Below are 21,911 nucleotides of genomic sequence, written 5' to 3' on the forward strand. Positions count from 1 at the left end.
TACACATATATAACAGACTGTGTACAATTTTAATGTGGTTGGTAATAAACACAAAATAACAAAAAAAAGGCACAATTTAATATGAGTATCAAGGTTTTAATTTCCCTGCAACAAAAAGTGTTTATCATTATCACAGATACAATATATTTATCTACACATGTAAAATTAACTTATTAAGACAGTTTTTAATCCCAATAATGGAACTCAATGATCCTTGACATTTACAACATGAACTTAGATATTGCTTAAGTTGTCAACTGATTTCAGATAGTACAATCATGTGCATAGCTACTATTTTCATGTTTCTCAAACTGAAAAGCCATTGGAAAACATTTTTAAAATTAATTTACATGTTCTCAATCCAGCTTGTATTGTGTAACAGGTATATGTTTTATTTTTATACCATTTCACTTCAGTTTACAGCATCAAGTAGGGAGGTGTATATCACGTAATAAATTTATTTATTTCATACCATCTCATTCCAGGTTACGCTAGTAAGCTTGGCATATTAACTTATTAAGGCACAAACATTTCAGATACCATAGATATTAGCCATCTAAACATTTCTGATACCATAGATATTAGCCATCTAAACATTTCTGATACCATAGATATTAGCCATCTACTGTCAGAAGTTCAACTAGCCTTTAATATGTTTGAATACAGAGTAAATATATTTTAAGATTTCTAGCTTAGAGCAGCACAGAACTGTTCAAATTCAAACAGCCAATAGCTGTGAGTTTAGTTTTTATCCACCTTCAATCAGTTCAAGCAAACTTGTTTTAATTTGTTTTGTTGTTTATTATACAGGTTCACTTTGCAGTAAAAAAAAAACTGTGTAAAAAGACCTTTTAAATTTGTTTTAATAAATGAAAAATCTCAAAAGAGGTCTTTATAATAAGTAAAATGATAACAAACATATGTTGAGAAGGAAGAGACTTTTAACAGCGGTTTAAAAGCCCTTTGAGCGGGGTCATTTGACTGGCTTTGAGGTTGAATGGGAAACACATTTTTTTATAAAGTTACAAAAATGTGTTTGAGTACAGCAGTATTGACCACACGTGCATACTTTAGTGAGGGATTCCTTTTTAAAAAGGTGACTGGTCCTGGACTGGACTACAAATACAGAAACATTGAGGGTTAATCATTCAGCCAACTGCAGTTACATTATAAATAAGTGGTACTAAAAATAACATGCTCTATAACAATTAATTTACTCAAAATAATTTCATATAGGTTGATACTGGTGTAAAATTAGCAGGAGAACAAAATATTAATGAATTTATGTTTAAATGTATAGAACAATAGGTATATAAAGACACCATGTTCAGCAGGGAGAATAAAATAGTGGAAAAAACAAAACTTCTGCATAGGAAATGGTTTCACAAAAAATAATTAAAATTTGTGCAATAATTTATATTCAATAAAGACATTAGGAAATGACATTAAATTATGACATTTCTGACATAAAACCATACAATCTCTGATAATATATTAAATTCTGGATATTACAAATTAAAATAGGTATTGAACATTTTAATACATCTTATTTAAAATTAAAACTTGTAGATTATTTTCTTTAGAATATTTCTTTGGGTTCACAACGTTTAAAGATTTGTAGCAGAAATTCGTCAACAAAATAAAACAGTCTCCCTGAGAGAGATTTCATGTACACTGTCAGCTGCTTTTAAAGCCTAGCTAGTAGCAATAAATTGTAAACAATTCATCTCATGTGAAAGACTGATAACGGCATTGAACTTCAGCTGTTTTACATGTCAACAGAATTGAGGCAGCATTCCAAAAGTAAGTTTCATGGATTTCAATTGTTATTTATTTTAAAATAAAATACCACATCATCTTCCTAGTAATGGACCTCTTGACAAAAATTTTATGGGTTCCATACAATAGTTACCAATTTTAAAAACTAATAAAAATACATAATCTTCCTAGTAATGGACCTCCTGACTCAGTCCGTGTATCACAGAGACTCCTTTGGCTTGGGTTCCTTGAGGGTGGTTAATATGCTAATCAGATGAAAATATGTCACATTATTGTAATGATGCTAAAATTGTGGTAAAACAAACGCTTCTTTTTATTCCAACAATAAACTTAAGAAAAAACCCTGATATTTTAATTATTTGAACAGTGTACTGTTTTATAGCATATTGTAAAATCGAGATACATTACAGACTTGCCTTAGTGATAGGTGCATTGTGAGTGTTAAGATATTGACTATGAGTGTTAGTATAATTAGGCAATACCAACAGCAGTAGTGCGCAATTATCCCTAGTAAAAACTTATGCACACAACATACGTTTGGGATTCCACTTTGCCATGAACCATAATACAAGTCCTATATTCCATACACACTTTTGGTAAATGTAGGTCAATACAGGCTCTTTAGGTTGAGCTCTCAAAAAGGTTTTTAAAAACTTGAAGAATTTTAGAAGTGCCATACAGAAAGACTTTTAGAAGTGCCACACAGAAAGAATTTTAGAAGTGCCATACAGCAAGACTTTTAGAGAAAGACTTTTAGAAGTGCCATACAGAAAGACTTTTAGAAGTGCCACACAGAAAGAATTTTAGAAGCGCCATACAGAAAGACTTTTAGAGAAAGACTTTTAGAAGTGCCATACAGAAAGACTTTTAGAAGTGCTACACAGAAAGAATTTTAGAAGTGCCATACAGAAAGACTTTTAGAAGTGCCAGACAGAAAGACTTTTAGCAGTGCCATACAGAAAGACTTTTAGAAGTGCCATGCAGAAAGACTTTTAGAAGTGCCATACAGAAAGACTTTTAGAAGTGCCATACAGAAAGACTTTTAGAAGTGCCATAGAGAAAGACTTTTAGAAGCGCCATACAGAAAGACTTTTAGAGAAAGACTTTTAGAAGTGCCATACAGAAAGACTTTTAGAAGTGCCATACAGAAAGACTTTTAGAAGTGCCATACAGAAAGACTTTTAGAAGTGCCATACAGAAAGACTTTTAGAAGTGCCATACAGAAAGACTTTTAGAAGTGCCATACAGAAAGACTTTTAGAAGTGCCATACAGAAAGACTTTTAGAAGTGCCATACAGAAAGACTTTTAGAAGTGCCATAGAGAAAGACTTTTAGAAGCGCCATACAGAAAGACTTTTAGAGAAAGACTTTTAGAAGTGCCATACAGAAAGACTTTTAGAAGTGCCATACAGAAAGACTTTTAGAAGTGCCATACAGAAAGACTTTTAGAAGTGCCATACAGAAAGACTTTTAGAAGTGCCATACAGAAAGACTTTTAGAAGTGCCATATAGAAAGACTTTTAGAAAATCCATACAGAAAGCCTTTAAGAAGTGTCATACAGAAAGACTTTTAGAAGTGCCATACAGAAAGACTTTTAGAAGTGCCATACAGAAATGATTTTAGAAGTGCCATACAGAAATGATTTTAGAAGTGCCATACAGAAATGATTTTAGAAGTGCCATACAGAAATGATTTTAGAAGTGCCATACAGAAATGATTGAGGCTCACCTTTCTAGATTTATCCCTCGTGTTCTCATTTTCATCTCCAGAACTTTCACTTCTTTTCTGTGATAAGAAAAAAGATTTATTTTACATTCACCATGTAACTTATTTAAAAATAAAAATCCTGTATGTAAGTACTGTCACCTAACAATTCTGTTACTTACATCCTTCCAATGTGGTGAACTGGAGACTGAACTAGAATCTTCTTCAATGGGAGGGAGGCTACTTCTGCAACATTAGGTTTTAGTTTCTAAAGTTGTATTACACAAGAAATTAACACATAGTAAATGATATTCTGGGGTAGTTGTAGTAAATAGTACATGGTACTTAGTTTATTTACAAGGCCTGTGATCATATACTGCAAAAATAGATACTTCAAAAGTTCAACTATAGAGAAACATGATGGATGTTTCAGTGTTTTTCTGATTGTAATGATGAAGAGAAATTATGATGTCATTCTTCTAATAGCAGTTACCCTGTTAACTGTCTGTGAATGTTTCAGTATTTTTCTGATTGTAATGATGAATAGAAATTATGATTTTATTCTTCTAATAGCAGTTACCCTGTTAACTGTCTGTGAATCTGAGCAAAAGTGCTCTTAGGGTTGGCCAGCTCTTTCATGCACACCCTCAAGAACTCAGCGCAGGCATCCTGGTGGTTGTCTTCTGCCAGCTTCAGGGCGGTGTGGCCGTTCTTATCCACGGCGTTCAGCTGGGCTCTGTTGGCCACCAACCACTTGACACACTCCAGGTGACCACTGCAGCAGAGATTATTTGATTAGGTCACAATACACTTTCTGTGCTGAAGGCCTTCAAAGTTTTGGTTTTAGTTCATCAAGGTGAAAGAATAAATGTTAGAATTACAAACCTTTTGGCAGCCAAATGTAATGTTGTTTGTTTTTCTTTAGTTAGATGTAAGATAGAGGATCCCATGGCTTGTAAAAGCTAAAAAAAAATGTGATGATAGTACTGTTTCAGAAAACACTAAGAATGTAAGTAAAAAGTATTTCAGATTAATAAAAAAAACTCAATTAAAAGTATTTCAGCTTAACAAACTGAACCTAAAAATGGCCATTTACCATCATACAGTTGACATAGCCATTAAGAGCAGCAATGTGCATGGCCATGTGGCCTGTGGGTGTTTCTGCATCAATCTCAGCATCACTGGTAACTAGCCAGCGCAGTGCCTCAATGTTGCCCCGCCCAGCGGCCAGATGGAGGGGTGTCCAGCCATTTTCATCTTTGAAGCTAAAACATAAGGACAATTATAAAATAAGACAACAGCAAGGATAATGGCAACACTAGTGGCTATCTAGGTGGGGTGGAATGGCCTAATGGTAGAGCTGATGACTGCTAGTCCAGGTCTCCAGTTTGTATCCTGGACCTTGGGAGTCTGTAGGACATCCCTGAGTCTACCCAGCTCTGATGGGTACCTGACTCATGTTAAGGGAACTAAGATGGCTGGGTCATCGTGCTGACCACACCAACTGAGGTAATTGAAACAGATAAACTCTACTTCAACTGCCCCACGTGTCTTGGGAAAAATGAGAAAAGATGATGATGAATGACTATCCATTACATTTTATTTTTAATCTAGCCAGCAGGCTTTATCCTAGCTTAGCTAGAAATCTCAGATACAAGCAACAAGGATTTTCAGCACAATGAACACATTCTATTTTTAGCTTACTCTTTCATCTCTGGGTACTGATGAAGCAAGTGTTTAACTCTCTCAAGGTCACCCGTCCGCACCGCTTCATGAATTCCCTTTCCGTGCATCATAGCGGCTTCCATAGCTCTCTCTCTGTCAATCTGTCTCTTCTTGTCTTCTTCAAATTTATTTCCCTGTAAAAAAAAAGAAAAGAAAAAAATATTTCCAGGTTTGTTTACATAAAAATGAACATAGCAGACATACTTTGTATAGAAGAGAAGAACAATAAATCATCAGATTCAATAAGCTTAAAGTAAATTAAATTAATGATACAAATAAAGAAACAACTTAAGAAACAAGCTCTAGACTGCAGATAAAATGTAAACTTACATCAAGATTATCTGTATCTCTGGATGATCTGGCCGTGTCTTTGGATGACCTAGCCGTGTCTCTGTAATCCTTGCCAGATTGTCCTTGACTGTCCATGTGGATTTCATCAACCTTTTGACCCCCTGGGCTGGTGTGGAGTGTGATAACTGGGCCCTTCACCTGTGGGGGCTGGTCGACATCTTGTCTGACAGGGGGTGCTGACTTCTGAAAGTAAACAGTCATCAAATGTTTTGTATTGTGCTGACTTCTGAAAGTTTATTTCATGTACACTGTCAGCTGCTTTTAAAACCTAGCTAGTAGCCATAAAATGGTGGTATACAGTATATCTAGAAACTAAAACCTCTGAAGAAATGAAATAAACATATCACACCTGCGCACTCCTCTTCTCCTTTCTCTTGTCCACCCTGTGAATGACCTGAGGTCCTGATGAACTGCTCCCTCCCTCACCATCAGATTCACTGGAACTTGTCTCACTCGAAGTTTTTGTCGGCTGTTTCTTTCTGACATTTTTACTTCTCTTCTGTTTTTCTACAGCAACCACATGATCAGAATCCTCGGAGGAATTCACCTGGTCTCTTGGTGTTGGCCCCAGTCTGTCATCCAAGGCTAGAAAATTATCACACAAACACAATAAGCTGTAATCAAGTAAAAACTTTTAGTTTCTCTACATAACACAAACACAATAAGCTGTAATCAAGTAAAAATATTTAGTTTCTCTACATAACACAAACACAATAAGCTGTAAGCGAGTAAAAACTTTTAGTTTCTCTACACATCACAATAAGCTGTAATCAGTGCCCTAGTCTATCACCCAAGGCTAGAAATGTATCACACAATAAGCTGTAATCAAGTAAAAACATTTAATTTCTCTACATAACACAAACACAATAAGCTGTAAGGAAGTAAAACCATGTAGTTTCTCAACATAACAGAAACACAATAAGCTGTAAGGAAGTAAAAGCATTTAGTTTCTCTACATGACACCATGTTCTAGGAGCTGTAAACAAAGCCTACCATCAATAAAGTCTCTCTCACGATCTGCCTGTAAGATCTTGTATGTCTTTTTGTCTCCATCCTGACCAGACAGCCACATCTCACAAGGGAATTGGAAGATTTGCTTGTTGTACATGTCGTAGATGGTCACTCCTTCCAGATACCAGGCAAAATCTAGAGCAGAGGTAGGTCAATACACGTTTAATATTTTAATTTAGTGCTAGCAATCTAGACCAGAAGTAGGTCAACACAAGTTTAATATTTAGTGCTAGCAATCTAGACCAGAAGTAGGTCAACACAAGTGTAATATTTAGTGCTAGCCATCTAGAAGTAGGTCAACACAAGTTTAATATTTAGCGCTAGCCATATAGAAGTAGGTCAACACAAGTTTAATATTTAGTGCTAGCAATATAGACCAGAAGTAGGTCAACACAAGTTTAATATTTAGTTAGTGCTATCCTCTACTAGTTTGAAAATATTTTTTTTAGTTAACAGACTTCAGTAGGGAAAACAAGAATTCTAAAGAAAATAAATGTATTAGTAAATAGAATAAAATCAATACAATTTAGATAATATTTAAGACTTGTTTTTTAAAATGATTTTCTGGATTAAAATCTTCAATAGATTGATCAGATATTCATTAAAAGAGAACAAGTTAACTAAGTTATCTTATATTTTGTAATGAAGAAGCATCCTTCAAAGTTACATTATCCACTGTAGCTTTGAAAATGTAGATACACATGGTATAATGTAATAGACAGATTTCATGACAAAAGACAATAAAATTATATGAGAAACAAGTAAATCCATTTGACTATTCAGGTACAAGAATTTATCATCCACTGTGTACTCACTCAACTCTGGTCTGTCATGTCCTATCTGTATTTGTTTTAGTCTATCAACATGGTATGTAGAAATTATAAACAAATCCTCCTGAATAAAATAGAATAAAAAATTTTATCTGTATATTTGTTTTAGTCTATCAACATGGTATGTAGAAATTATAAACAAATCCTCCTGAACAAAATTTAAAAGAAAAGTTTATCTGTATTTGTTTTAGTCTATCAACATGGTATGTAGAAATTATAAACAAATCCTCCTGAATAAAATTTAAAAAAAAAGTTTATCTGTATTTGTTTTAGTCAATCAACATGGTATGTAGAAATTATAAACAAATCCTCCTGAATAAAAAAGTTTATCTGTATATTTGTTTTAGTCTATCAACATGGTATGTAGAAATTATAAACAAATCCTCCTGAACAAAATTAAAAAAAAAAGTTTATCTGTATTTGTTTTAGTCTATCAACATGGTATGTAGAAATTATAAACAAATCCTCCTGAACAAAATTTAAAAAAAAAAGTTTATCTGTATTTGTTTTAGTCTATCAACATGGTATGTAGAAATTATAAACAAATCCTCCTGAACAAAATAGAATAAAAAAGTTTAATTACAAAAGAGACACATTTTTTGTCAAATTTCAATCTAATAGAAAAATAGTCTACATCAATACAGATTTTAACTTGATTAATTCAGCAAAAGTATGTGCTTTACATAGACAGCTGTTGATAAAAGCTAAGGCCTAAATAAGTTTTATTTTTTAGTCAGGGTGACAATGTTTTGTGATGAATGAAATGTTGGACGTACCTTGCCCTTTTGGAATGGAATTTTGTTGGTCTTTGATTTGGCCAAAACAAACTCTTTGGTTCTGCCTTTCTCCCCATACATAATCAACTTGATGGGAGCTTTGGTGCTTGCTCCCAAGCGATTCCCAGTGCGCACATGCACCTGGTACTCACATATGGGGCCATCTTGAATTTCTGACTGATTTGCAATTAAGATACCATTGTTATAATTTTTGCAATGAGTAATCTAAAAAGACAGTCACAGCACAGAAAAAAGACAGTTGCAGACTATTTTTAAATTCAACATGTGTAGTATTATTACAAATTAACCTATAAATTTAAAAAAAAAAAAAACTTATTTAACTTTTAAAATTTTCTATGCTGGCCATGATTTAGAACATGGATGGAGCATAAAACTTGCCAGATTTCATTTCATCTAGTAGCCTACTCAATGTTTTACTTTTTTTGTTATTTTTTATATTCCAAACATCATGTGCAAAAGCCATATGTCAAGTGGGCCAATGCAAGTAGCTACATATTGTATAACTTATTTGAGGTTAATCTAATTTATACTAGATCTAAATAAAATATTGCATGGAATTTTTAATTTAAATTAATACTCAACTAGATATATGAAATATTTAGATATTTATGCACTTACATTCTGAGCTTTATCTTGCCTATTCTTGTCAGCATGATTCTGTAATTCATTTTCATCTGTTGCAGTTTGAGTAGAATGAACAACCCCCACTTCTTCTTGCTGATTTACCTCTGGCAAATTGATGAAAGTCCTGGACAGAAACTTGGCTGATGGTGGTGGTGTGGAAGGTTTATCTTTTCTTTGTACTGTACTGCTGCTGGAACTATCACGACTATGTGCTGTACTGCTACCAGAACTATCTCTACTTCTTGCTGTACTGCTACCAGAACTATCTCTACTTCTTGCTGTTCTGCTTTGGGAGCTGGTTCTACTGCGCGAGCTCCTGCTGTGACTTACTGAAGAGTAAGTTGAGCTCGAGCTTTGAGAAGGTGTTGGAGAGTTTGGACGGAAAACTGGACTGTGCCTGACCACATGGATGCAATGTTTGTTACATTTTATTACAAGAAATTATGGAGCATAATTTTAAATTGCATGGAATTCTTCTTATCTATATCTATACTAAAATAGTTGAAATATTAACTTAAAGTAAAAACTGTAAACTGTTACCATTTTTATTTTATGTAAGTAACGTTAATTTATTTTTTAATAATGTGCTAATTATTCATTTACCTTTTTTTATTATGTGTATCATCATATGCCTGTAGACAACAAAAAAAAATTATTTGTTATTTAACTTTTTAATTGAAATATTTTTTCCCTCGAAACTTTTTGTGTCCTAAAAATTTGCCAACTTTTCTAATCATGAAAAGATGTGTAAAACATGTAACAATAAACACACATGAAAACTAATGAAGCTTGCATGTAATTAATGATATAAAAAGTCTGATAAAACTACAGATTAAATAGCAGCTCCTACATACCTTATATTTACTTGACTGACTTTTTTTGGTCTGATACTCATTAGGTAACTTGGCAGTAATTGATCTTTTAGAGCCATTCTTCTAAAAAAATAAAACCCAAATCTAAATGTGATTTTATTTTCATAATTTATTTTTGCAATTATTCTTAACAAATGAAATTAGAGGATGAAAACTTTAAAATACTTGTGAAAGAATAATTATGCTTGGAGTATTTTAAAAAAAAAGGTGTAGGCTAAAATCTCAGTTGAAATACTGCCATTAACTTGAATTAGTGGGACCTAGCTGAGTCTACCTTGTGAGTCTACCTATGTGAGTCTACCCAAATAAGACATTACTGTGGTTAAGCCAGTTTCATAAACTATTTTTATATAAATTAATTTACTTTATCATAAAAACTTAAAATGTTTATAAATATAAAGTTATGAAATCTAAAATAGTGAAAGTTACAAGATAATGAGTATTTATTTTCAGTACATTTAGAAAAATATTTGTTCTATAAAAACATAATTTTAAAATTCTTCTAGTAATAAATGAGTGTACAATTAATTACCTTGCGAACAATTGGCTCATATTGTAACAAAGAATAGTCCACAGCCCCAGGATAAAGGCCATAGTTACTCTAATAAAACCAAAATAATTGAATAAAAAATGAATAAAAAATCAAAAGCAAGCAAAGACTATTTAAGTTGTAGCCTATATAGTAAAAAATAGAGTAGCAAGTACAATTTTTATAGCTGGAAAGTTTGATCGAATTGGATGATAAATTAAATTTGATTTATTTATTTTGCTTTTGTGCTTTTGGTTATTTATAAATTCTATTACTTTACATAGCCAAAGTATAAAATTGAAGAAAATTTGTTCAGCAATGAGATTTCAAAATTACTTAGTCCAAAAAAGTTTTTGATTAAGAGATAATTAGGGCCTACATTTGGAATGATTAAAAACTGAAATTGCTCCCAGTTGCTCAAAGTATAGATATAAAAAAAAAACAAAATCAGGCTTAGCAACTGATAAAACAGCAATACAATTAGCAAATTCACTTTATACATATGCTTCAGAGTGAATAGTGATAAAAAATAAAAAAAATATTTTTGCTGCAATGGAGAAATAGCTGAGGTAGTTTTAAACAATCAAAAAACAAAAAGAAAGACATCACAAAAATTGATCACTAAGAGTGAATGTAGCGCAGGACAACGATGCATGCAGTGAGTGATAGTCTGAACTGGCCCAGCTGATTAAATTTCTAACAAGCTGCATGCTGTTGTACAATTATCTTTTAAAATACCTCAGAAACTTCAGATGGTAGCCTTAATCTTGAATGGTCAATGTTTTGAATAACTTCCTGTTAATTTACATGTTTTGCATTATTAACCAATCAATGTTTAAACACAAATGTAAACAAAACCCAGTGTAACAGAAAACCTCATGAGAAAGCTACTTACAGAAGCAGCTAAGATTTTTGTAGCAGAGTTGACCAGCCTGGTTGCTTCCCCTTTAGATATGTGTTGACTTGGGCGTGCTCTCAGTGTAGGCCAGCCTCCAATCAGGTTTCTTTGATTGTGTCAACAGATAGTCATTCAAAGTTTGATGGTTTAAAAGTATTACATTTATATTAGGCAGCTAGTCATTAATGTATGATGAAAAAAGTATTACATTTTTATATACAGATAGCTCTTTGATGTTTTAAAAGTATTACATGGATATTAAGCAGATGGGTTAAACTATATTCTAATGTTTTGACAGAATGTCAACAAAATAATATATGATTAAAAGGAAAAAAAAAGTATAATATCCCAATTAAAATTTTTTTTTACCTTTTTTTCTTTCTTCTATGAAGAATTCCCGAGGTTTCTGTAGGATGAGTACAGCCCTTAGATCTGTGGTAATGATAGCAGCTTGGTGGGGCACTTTTCTACCAAAATGTACAGGATATTTTTAGATTAGTTTTTGACGATGATTATCCAAGAAAGAGCAGGTTATACTATTATATCATAATATCTAATTTAGCAAACAACTTACAAACTCAAAATATATAAATCACATAAATATGTCTATCTTAATACATATTGGTGGCCAGAAGTTAATTTAGAGCAAGATATATTTCAGATAGGCCAACATATCTAATTTAGAGCAAGATATATTTCAGATACATATCTAATTTAGAGCAAGATATATTTCAGATACATATCTAATTTAGGGCAATATAGATTTCAGATACATATCTTAATTACACAACGAAAAAACCTAAGTCACTTCCAAATAATAATTATCTCAAGTTTCTGATTTCATAAAATTAAAATTTAACATTCGTATTATTTGAATACTATTATTATTTAAAACATTGTAAAATGACAAGAGCAGGCTGGTAAGAATTCTGAAAAAAAAAAAATCCCATGGCTAGTTGCTATCTATTTTCTAAAATGCTTTATATTAATTAAGTTGCTGTTCGTTAATTAAAAGTAAATTATTCTTACAACAACTTTTGTACATGTAAAGTGACAGAACATTGATTTCATTAGGTCTAGACATGAAATTAATTATGAAATGTTCTAGAAGAATGAATTAGAATTGTAGGTCTCTGTGTTTTAGCTTAGGTTAAAAACATAATGTTCTAACAGTAGTCTACTGCAAGCTTCAACATCAGTACATAAAGTTTTGTTCACTTTGGTTTTCTAATGTTTTCTAATTTCTTAATCTTGCAATAAAGTTTTGTTTACTTTGGTTTGCTAATCTCTAAATCTTGTAATACAAAATTAACTGAATTTTAATTAACCGATTTGGTCTAAAGTCAGAATGAACTATAAAAACTAAGAAGTAAAACAAGTTAAGACATCAGATTGTGCAGGTGCTGAAAACACACAGGTGCAATTAAAATGTAGAAAACACTTAGAAAACAAGTGTGAGGTATTAAATTGTGTATAACTAACTACACATTCATGATAGTTTCAGTAGTCAACAATTGTTAATTCAACAGCAAACTGACTATAGAAAGACTGTGTTAATTTTCAGACAGATCAGACATTCCATCGTTGTTTAATGGGGTAAAGGACAGCCTACACATATCACAGCACTCAAAATATTGTATACCTTTGAACTAAGTGGCTTTATTGAAGGCACTGCAGGAAAACCTTCTTCCTATATAGTCAAATGCATAAAAATGTCAGTGTAGCTTATCTACTACAAGGCAGCAATTTTTTATAAAAATTATTTTTTTTCAAAAGTAATTTAAGAGATTTGAAAGAAATTTTCAGGTAAGTTTTATGACATGGACTTAACTAGCATATATTATGTTTTTGAGGTAGAAGAGATTTAAAAAGTGACCATACCTGAAATGAATACTGTTTCATGTAACTGTCCAGCATCTTCCTGACCTGTTGCTCTCGTTTAGTGCTAAGATTTCCCTTAGCATTTTTCTACATTCAGAATTAAAGGTATTGAATATTTTTTTTTGGTTTTCTACATTCAAAACAAAATGTATTAAATTTGTTTTGAAATATTTTTTTGGTTTCCTACATTCAGAACAAAATGTATTAAATTTGTTTTAAATTATTATTTTTTTGGTTTCCTACATTCAGAATTAAATGTATTTAGATTATTTCTTGTTTGTATTAACTTTTTAGAGTAACAAATCAACTCAGCAGCTTCCCACCTTGCTTGTTTTTTTTATTTACAGCTGTACATGGGTTTGTGTGTCAAATTTGAGCAAGAATTCACAGCCCTACATTATAGGCATTAATGATGAGGTTTATTTACATTCTTGCCCTGCCCCACTAACAATAAAAGTTTGTGTTGCAGTAAATAGCACCAGCTTAAATAACAATTTTCTGTTTGAAAAATGCAAGGAAGAAAGTAAAGAGGGTGAAAGTATGGTTTGTCATGGTTGAGGTATAACAGGTAAATGATACAATCAGTAAAGTTTATGGCAGCTGTAGTTTTCTTGTTGGCTACCTTAGCATGAGGTTACGTTACATTGAGTCATCACAGAGACCAATTGAAACTTATTTTAGCTATTAGTTTAGGAGGTTGGAGTGACCATAGGGGGCTTTTGTGGCTAGTGATATGATGCTTATAACAGGACATGTGATGCTTATAACATGAGGGTTGTAGCAGGTAGGTCACATGATGGTAAAAGTAGGTAGGTTACATGATGGTTGTAACAGGTCACGTGATGGTATTGTAGATCAGGTGATGGTTATAGAAGGTCACATGGTATTATGGCATGTAGGTCACATGATGGTTATAGTAGGTCACATGATGGTTAGAGTAGGTCACATGATGGTTAGAGTAGGTCACATGATGGTTATAGCAGGTCATGCCATGTGATGATTATAGTAGGTCACATGAGGGTTGTAGCAGATAGGTCACGTGAGTTACAGCAGGTCACGTGATGGTTATAGCAGGTCACGTGATGGTTATAGCAGGTCACATGATGGTTATAGCAGGTCACATGATGGTTATAGCAGGTCACATGATGGTTATAGCAGGTCACATGATGGTTATAGTAGGTCACATGATGGTTATAGCAGGTCACATGATGGTTATATAGGTCACATGATGGTTATAGCAGGTCACATGATGGTTATATAGGTAACGTGATGGTTATAGCAGGTCACGTGATGGTTATAGTTATAGCGGGTAGATCACGTGAATGTTATAGCAGCTCACGTGATGGTTATGTTGAATGTTGATTATATATATCAGACTATGTTCCAGGTTATATAGCGGTGATGAGTTACAATAAAACACTGCTATACGTACAGAATTCAAATGCGTGAGTTGGATTCGAACTTCAGGCTCACTGAAGTAATGCTTGAGCGCTCTATCGTGTCGCATGTTATACTGATGGGCAGGCAGCTGTTGAAAAGTCAGCGCAAATTATAAATGCCGAGAAGTTTTCCTGAGTCTTTGGTCCTTAATTAGCTCATTAAAATAAAACTTCGAGAGTTGTATTATCCTTATGAAAATATAAACTGATGCGTTATGCAGTGAGACTTATGGTTTTGATAATGATTATACATACAATGAATCTAATTTTGAAATTGTAGGCCTATTTGAACGATTATTTTGACATGAGAATGAATTAATGTTGGACTGGATTCAGTGTTTTTGTGTACAATATTTACGCTTTAGGCCTAAAGTGTTGCTACTAGTTCTATATTAATCCGCCAAGTGGTCTGGCGCTATGATTTTTTAAACAATGGAGAGTTGATCGTATGAGTACTAGCAGCGTAACGGCTTCCAATTTACCATGTGCTTCGCGCGCATGAGTTCTGATGTGCTAGCCGATGACGATCAACAAAATAGTGATTTAAATGGTATCAGGTGAAGTCGTATCGAGCAGAAAAACACTTGGATCATGTTTCTGTAATTTACGGTGTAGCAAATGGTGTGAAGCAGCTGTAACCTATCTGGTGAAGTGTCATCAGTACGTCCATAAAACCGTAGCGTGGTAAACAAGGCCCCGCCCCTGGCCCCTTATGCCACGAGATATCGCCACACAACAAAAATACACTGATAAACAACCACAACAAACTTAACGCGAGTTTTAACCCAAGCTCTTTGTCATATTAAACAAAACAATTGAATTAAACATCTAGTTGTTTTAAATATGACACACAAACCATTAACGAGTAAAAAATAATTATAGGCTACCACTTCAAGAAAATCGGAATGAAAAAATTTAGGTAGGCTTCAAATAGAGAGTATCTAGTCCAAATCGTTTTTAGCAACTAAACAGCTAACTGTATTATTGGCTATGGGCTTGTATGTAGAAGCGCACAATTTTATGGACCATACCTTGAGTTATTGATTATTTTAAACCATGAATTAAACAAAATGTCATTTAAAAGACCAAAAGTCAGCACTGCGTACTCTCTGGCGTGCTGTCAAATATTCTATTCAAATTTTGCTCCATAGGAAAGACAATGCGGCTTTAGCCTTTACGTCTATTCAGTGTCACTAAAGCGATCAAACACGGACTTTTAAAACCTACAGCTAACTACAGATTTAGCTATAGAGCAGCAGGTATCCAGGTATCGATTGTACACGTCTAAACTTTCTACTCAAGGCTGGTTTAATTTCCTGTAAGTGTCAGTGTAACTGATTAAAATCAGATGGACACTGTCTGTGTAAATCACTAGGGGGACGCAGTCTGTGTAAATCACTAGGGGGACACAGTCTGTGTAAATCACTGGGTGGATTCTGTGTAAATCACAAGGGGAACACAGTCTGTGTAAATCACTAGGGGAACACAGGCTGTGTAAATCACAAGGGGAACACAGTCTGTGTAAATCACAAGGGGAACACAGTCTGTGTAAATCACAAGGGGAACACAGTCTGTGTAAATCACTAGGTGAACACAGTCTGTGTAAATCACTGATTAAAGCAGTCTGTGTAAATCACTGATGGAAGCAGTCTGTGTAAATCACAAGGGGAACACAGTCTGTGTAAATCACGAGAGGACGCAGTCTGTGTAAATTACTAGGATATGGTCGTCAGGTCAGGAATGCGTATAGCCTGGTTTGCTCTAAAATCAATTCAAGAAACTTGAATTTCAAATCCATACGTAATTGGCTTACATAATTAGTAGAACGTAAATGGGGCGGGATGGTAGAGCATGACTTTCAATCCGTCTTTTAATAAAGTGTTTGTGAAATACCTAGAGTTGGTAGACATCAAAGATATGCTTGTAACATGGGCATCATAGATGGGATATTAATAGGCAGACATCAAATATTTGATCGGCACATGGACACCAAAAATGTGACGTTTATTACATAGCTTAGTGAAACAGAGGCAGCTATTCAGAATCCTTAGGGTGAGATTTATTGAATCAATCAGCAACAGATCATTAATCGAACATCTGGGATTTTATTGCCTCTTATCGATTTCTTCTGATGACAGCTTGCTGTTTCAATTGATTTTTCAAAATCTACCAGTTTTTATATGGCATTAGGTCTGTTTAACATTTGAATCATTCACTTGGTTTTACATAGCTTTATGGCTGTAGTACATTTGATTCATTTACTGGGTTTTACATGGCTTTATGGCTGTATGACATTTGATTCATTCACTGGGTTTTACATGGCTTTATGGCTGTAGTACATCTGATTCATTCAGTCAACGAAACCACCGTCCCGTCGGTACTAACATCCGTGCCATTAATTTAATTAAACTCTGAAGTGATTGAGACAACTGGACGAGAAGTGAGAGGGGTTCGTCCAGAAATCAAGACACGTTATTTCAAGAACACCCCCCCCCCCCTACACCCTCATCGTAAAAAAAAGCCAGACATTGCCATATAAATGGCAATACAAATTTTCACCCAGCAAAAGCAACCACATTTATAAATCGAATCATCTCGCTTGCTGACATCACATGTAATTAGCCCTATGTCAAAAAAAAAGAAAATACTATCTATCAAGAACCATGGTTAATTAATTATTGCTAGATGAATGAGGAAATGATGTTGGACACAAAAGGCCTCAGACAGATGGCACAACCTGGACATGAGGGAACTTAACCAATCGTGTACGTGTAGCTAGTCACGTGACTTTGCCACGAGAAAACAAGCGTTAGCCTTTAAGCAGCCGGTCGATCACGGGTTATTGTAAATCGATTCAAAGCTTTATCGATTAGGCGTTTATTTAAATCACACACGGTAGCCGTTCACGTATCATAATTATGTCTGTGTCAGGTATGACATGGCACCAGGTCTAAACGATACAGACAGGAAACCAAATGGCACCAGGTCTAAACGGTACAGGCAGGAAACCAAATGGCACCAGGTCTAAACGATACAAACAGGAAACCAGGTCTAAACAATACAGACAGGAAACCAGGTCTAAACGATACAAACAGGAAACCAGGTCTAAACAATACAGGCAGGAAACCAGGTCTAAACGATACAGACAGGAAACCAGGTCTAAACGATACAGACAGGAAACCAGGTCTAAACGATACAGGCAGGAAACCAGGTCTAAACGATACAGGCAGGAAACTAGGTCTAAACGATAGAGACAGGAAACCAGGTCTAAACGTTACAGACAGGAAACCAGGTCTAAACGTTACAGACAGGAAACCAGGTCTAAACGATACAGACAGGAAACCAGGTCTAAACGATACAGACAGGAAACCAGGTCTAAACGATACAGACAGGAAACCAGGTCTAAACGATACAGACAGGAAACCAGGTCTAAACGATACAGACAGGAAACCAGGTCTAAACGTTACAGACAGGAAACCAGGTCTAAACGTTACAGACAGGAAACCAGGTCTAAACGATACAGACAGGAAACCAGGTCTAAACGATAGAGACAGGAAACCAGGTCTAAACGTTACAGACAGGAAACCAGGTCTAAACAATACAGACAGGAAACCAGGTCTAAACGATACAGACAGGAAACCAAATGGTACCAGGTCTAAACGATACAGACAGGAAACCAGGTCTAAACGATACAGACAGGTAACCAGGTCTAAACAATACAGGCAAGAAACCATTTGAGACCATATTTAAGAGATAAGCAGGGAGGAAGATGACTTGTGGATCTGTTGATGTATGGAAATGGCCCAGTGGATATCAGGATTTGATTATACATTTCGTCTTTTTTTATACTTCGTTAAGAATTAAACTTTGCATTCTTCATTTATACAATGATGTAGACCTAGTACCCTCCCCCCCCCCCATCACAAACCCCAAAAGTATTAAAACAAGTTAAAGTGTGCCCTAAAACATATAATGCAGAGTTGGCTAAGTGACTAGTACAAAACATCAGTTGAACATCCCATATGTAGATATACGAGTAAATATGTGATGTGTGAATACTTCTGGAGCGAGTTATATATATGGTGCGGTGATTGTGGTACAATGTGTAGTTAAATGTATATACCATGATTACAAACATACATGATAAAAAAATCGTAACACATGCACTAAATTAGTGAACATTAATATAACTAATATTAATTAATTGTTTACCAACCAATTCTTCAAAGAAGGGCTAAAATATTCAGTTGGATTAATGTAAAAACTCAATCAATCATTCAATAATTACACAAACAGGTTTCAAATATTTTGTTTTGTCTTAGACAATGATGAACGCAAATTAACAAATTAATGTAAAAACTCAATCAATCATTCAATAATTACACAAACAGGTTTCAAATATTTTGTTTTGTCTTAGACAATGATGAACGCAAATTAACAAATTAATGATTGCATAATGAAAACAAGTTGAAAAGTTGAAGTAGAGTTTGTATTTAGTGTTATGAGCCCAGTTTTTAGTCCTTTTAATGTTATGAGTCCAGTTTGTATTTAATTGTATGAGCACTTTAATTGAATAATAGTATTTTATTCTAACATCAGGAGTGTTCAAAGACCTAGCATGGGAATCTATATCATTTTCTTAGGTATTCTCATGTTAGCAGATAATTGAAGCAGGTAAGACAAAAACACTTACAGTTTTTAAAGGTGGGTGCATCAACTGGGGCTGATGAACATCTGACAAATCAAAACCATCTTCCAATCTTTTCACTTCAAAATAATATTTTCTGTGCAACAAGAGAACTTTGTTAAAAAAAAACCCAACAACTATTAATCACTGACAAAATCTGATCAATAAATTATCATAAGGAATTACATTGCAACAAAAAAGTCTTTAAATGTAAGATCATCCAATGATTATCTAATTTGAAGAAGAAATGATATAGCCCTATAAAACCATCAAACACTGTACCAGATACAAGAGTTTTGTATGCAAGTATGTAGACCTTAGTGCAGTGGTTCTTAACCTTTATTGAGGTACCGAGCCCCATGAGTTTCATATGCGCATTCACTGAACCCTTCTTAATAGTTTTGTCATCCCAACCTCACTGACAAAATCTTATCATAAAACATGAGTCTGGTGTGTATCTTGACCTCTGCTAAACCCCAAAGACTGCCTCACCAAAACCCAGGCTAAGAGCCACTGCTGTGGTTAATTTAAAAATAGACCTGCTAATGGAGTAACAAGTAGAAACACATTTTAAAAAAAACACATTCAGCCGAACAAAAAGTCCCAAAAGTTGACACTTAACTGAATCTAATATTAGCCTGTTTTAAAATGAAGGCCAATATTTGTATAAGAAAGAAAGTGATGCTGGTTGACAAATATTTACCAGAATTTTTGCAACAGAGAAAAATCACAAACCTCTTTATTGTTATTGTGCTGGCCATATAAATGAAAAATGGTATAAAAATAGAAAACAAATTGTGTTAAAAATTATATTTGATGTGTAGACTATATACCATTTAATATATTTATATGAAATACAACAAATCAAATGTAACTGATGAGTTCATTACAATATTTTAAAATATTTTTTTAGAAAATTATTAAATAGCAATTTTCTCATAAAATTTATTAAAATGAAATGATTTTTTGGCAAAAAATTAAGGAAATCATTATCTTTCAATTACAGTCAAAATAATTAAAATTATACTTTTGGAACTGGAGGTGAATTGGGCAGAAGAAACTGAGTTCACCAGATACTATGACCTGTACATATTAAAAGACAGTATGGTCAGTTCTGGTTCTTGCATCTTTATTTTCCTTATCATAAATCAGTTAACAAACAAAGAAAAATGGACTCAGGGAGGTCTTACAGCCTCATAATATCTGGATCCAAACTTGAGTCTTATTGATTAGCATTCATATGCTCTACCCTCAGAGCATGCAACCCACATCAATTGATTATGTATGTTAGTAAAGTGAATAGAAAACCAAATAAAACATTTAATTTCCATTTTCTGATGATAAAACAAAATAAAAAAGATATATTTAAATTAAAGTGGCCAATATAATCTTTACTTATTGATTGGCCATAAGTAATAAAGATGGCTAACTTTGAAACTTTGAAAGGGATATGAACCCAATCATATTTTAAAAGACAGGTCATGATTGATTTATCCAACCATTTTTAGAAAGGCTCCCAAATCTTATTCTACAACAACATGCATAATATTGTGCTTGAAAAAAACAACAACCCATAAATATGGACTGGAGAACCACATTAACACATACGAATTGACTACATAGGAGATACATTTGTTACAGACTTTGCATCACACTGTGTTATGATTAGAAGCTAAAATTAAGTAATTAAATCTAGCTCTACAATTTTGTGTGGAATACCTAACAAAAAGTGCCTTGGGGTCGTCCATAAATGATGCCACACTCGTAGGGGGGGGGGGTGTCAGAAATTTTTGGACGATATGTGACGTCATTTATGAATGACCCTCTTACATATAACTAAATAAAATTGACTCTTTAAACAATGTTTTAAAAAAATATTTACTTATTACTAAGTTATTACATAGGATCTTGTTTAAATGATAGTTTACATTTATTTAAAAGCATTGTTACTATACCCATGATATGTGTTTATTGTTCCTACGTCCTTCATGTTGTTGTGAAGTAAATTTTAATTAAATATCCAACAGAATTTTCAACTTGACCGAACACTTTTTAAAATCATAGATTTGTTGTATGTATAGCAGTTGTAAAACTAGATCTACTACTGGACATCCCAAGTAAAAAAAGAAATTAAAGCCTTGGTTTGGATGTTTTAAATAAAATCAAGAAAGCCTAAGAATACTCATGAATACTGAAATTAAATAACTTTACTCATTTTACTCTGTTTACTAAACTACTAAGGAATAGTAAGAAGAAGTAAAGTAGTGGATCTAGATCTAAACGGTAAGAAGTGGTGAAAGAAAAATCACTTACAATTTCTTTGCAACGCTTTTAATAACTGAATTAGACGACATGTTAAATCTAACTGTCAGGTAGTTCTAAAAGTCATTGAATGCCATTCTAATAGTTTTCAATTGACTCTTTTATGCAAACAACAATGTATTGTAAGCGTATTCATTCAGCAAGAACCGACTAACGTTGATGTAAACAATGAAAAAATGCTTTGACGACACAGTATAAAAATAGTTCAAATTTTTGTCGCTTTCAGAAGAGTTTAATTAAAAATATTGCCACACTAAGTTGTCATTTTCCTATTCTAAAACTTAAAATTTATTATCATAGAATTTTAATAAATCATTTTATTGGCGAAGAGAAACTTATTTTACTGTTTGTATCAATCTGGTTTCTATGAGCGCGCATAAATACATTTCAAGGGAGAGTACTAAGAAATTTCAATACACCGCTAAGGTAGCCAAACTAACCAAAATATTTACTTTTTGCGT

At 33.5% G+C, this 21,911-nt stretch overlaps 1 protein-coding gene across 5 annotated transcripts; it reads right to left on the bottom strand.

Moving 5' to 3' along the window:
* Positions 1-86: 86 nt before the first annotated feature.
* On the bottom strand, positions 87-21,555 carry LOC131936390 (uncharacterized). Of its 5 annotated transcripts, XM_059293349.1 has the most exons (23): positions 21,442-21,555; positions 19,135-19,225; positions 14,435-14,530; positions 13,003-13,089; positions 11,491-11,588; positions 11,119-11,227; positions 10,962-11,018; positions 10,227-10,295; positions 9,677-9,757; positions 9,426-9,454; positions 8,817-9,219; positions 8,178-8,354; positions 7,387-7,465; positions 6,554-6,706; positions 5,910-6,145; positions 5,540-5,743; positions 5,189-5,343; positions 4,581-4,749; positions 4,370-4,446; positions 4,065-4,259; positions 3,667-3,730; positions 3,509-3,565; positions 87-2,024 (listed from the first exon to the last, which is right to left on the bottom strand). In XM_059293349.1, the coding sequence occupies exons 1-23, from the start codon at positions 21,480-21,482 to the stop codon at positions 1,947-1,949; spliced, it is 2,805 nt and encodes a 934-aa protein (XP_059149332.1). In that variant the 5' UTR covers positions 21,483-21,555; the 3' UTR covers positions 87-1,946. The 5 variants fall into 5 exon arrangements, with proteins under 5 accessions (XP_059149332.1, XP_059149336.1, XP_059149334.1 ...); XM_059293353.1 differs by lacking the exon at positions 14,435-14,530 and having other exon boundaries at positions 21,442-21,549; XM_059293351.1 differs by lacking the exon at positions 10,962-11,018 and having other exon boundaries at positions 9,677-9,754; positions 21,442-21,549.
* Positions 21,556-21,911: the final 356 nt, after the last annotated feature.

Source organism: Physella acuta, unplaced genomic scaffold (assembly GCF_028476545.2).
Source record: "Physella acuta isolate Inbredline_101_S28 unplaced genomic scaffold, ASM2847654v3 ptg000177l, whole genome shotgun sequence".
Classification (NCBI taxonomy): domain Eukaryota; kingdom Metazoa; phylum Mollusca; class Gastropoda; family Physidae; genus Physella; species Physella acuta.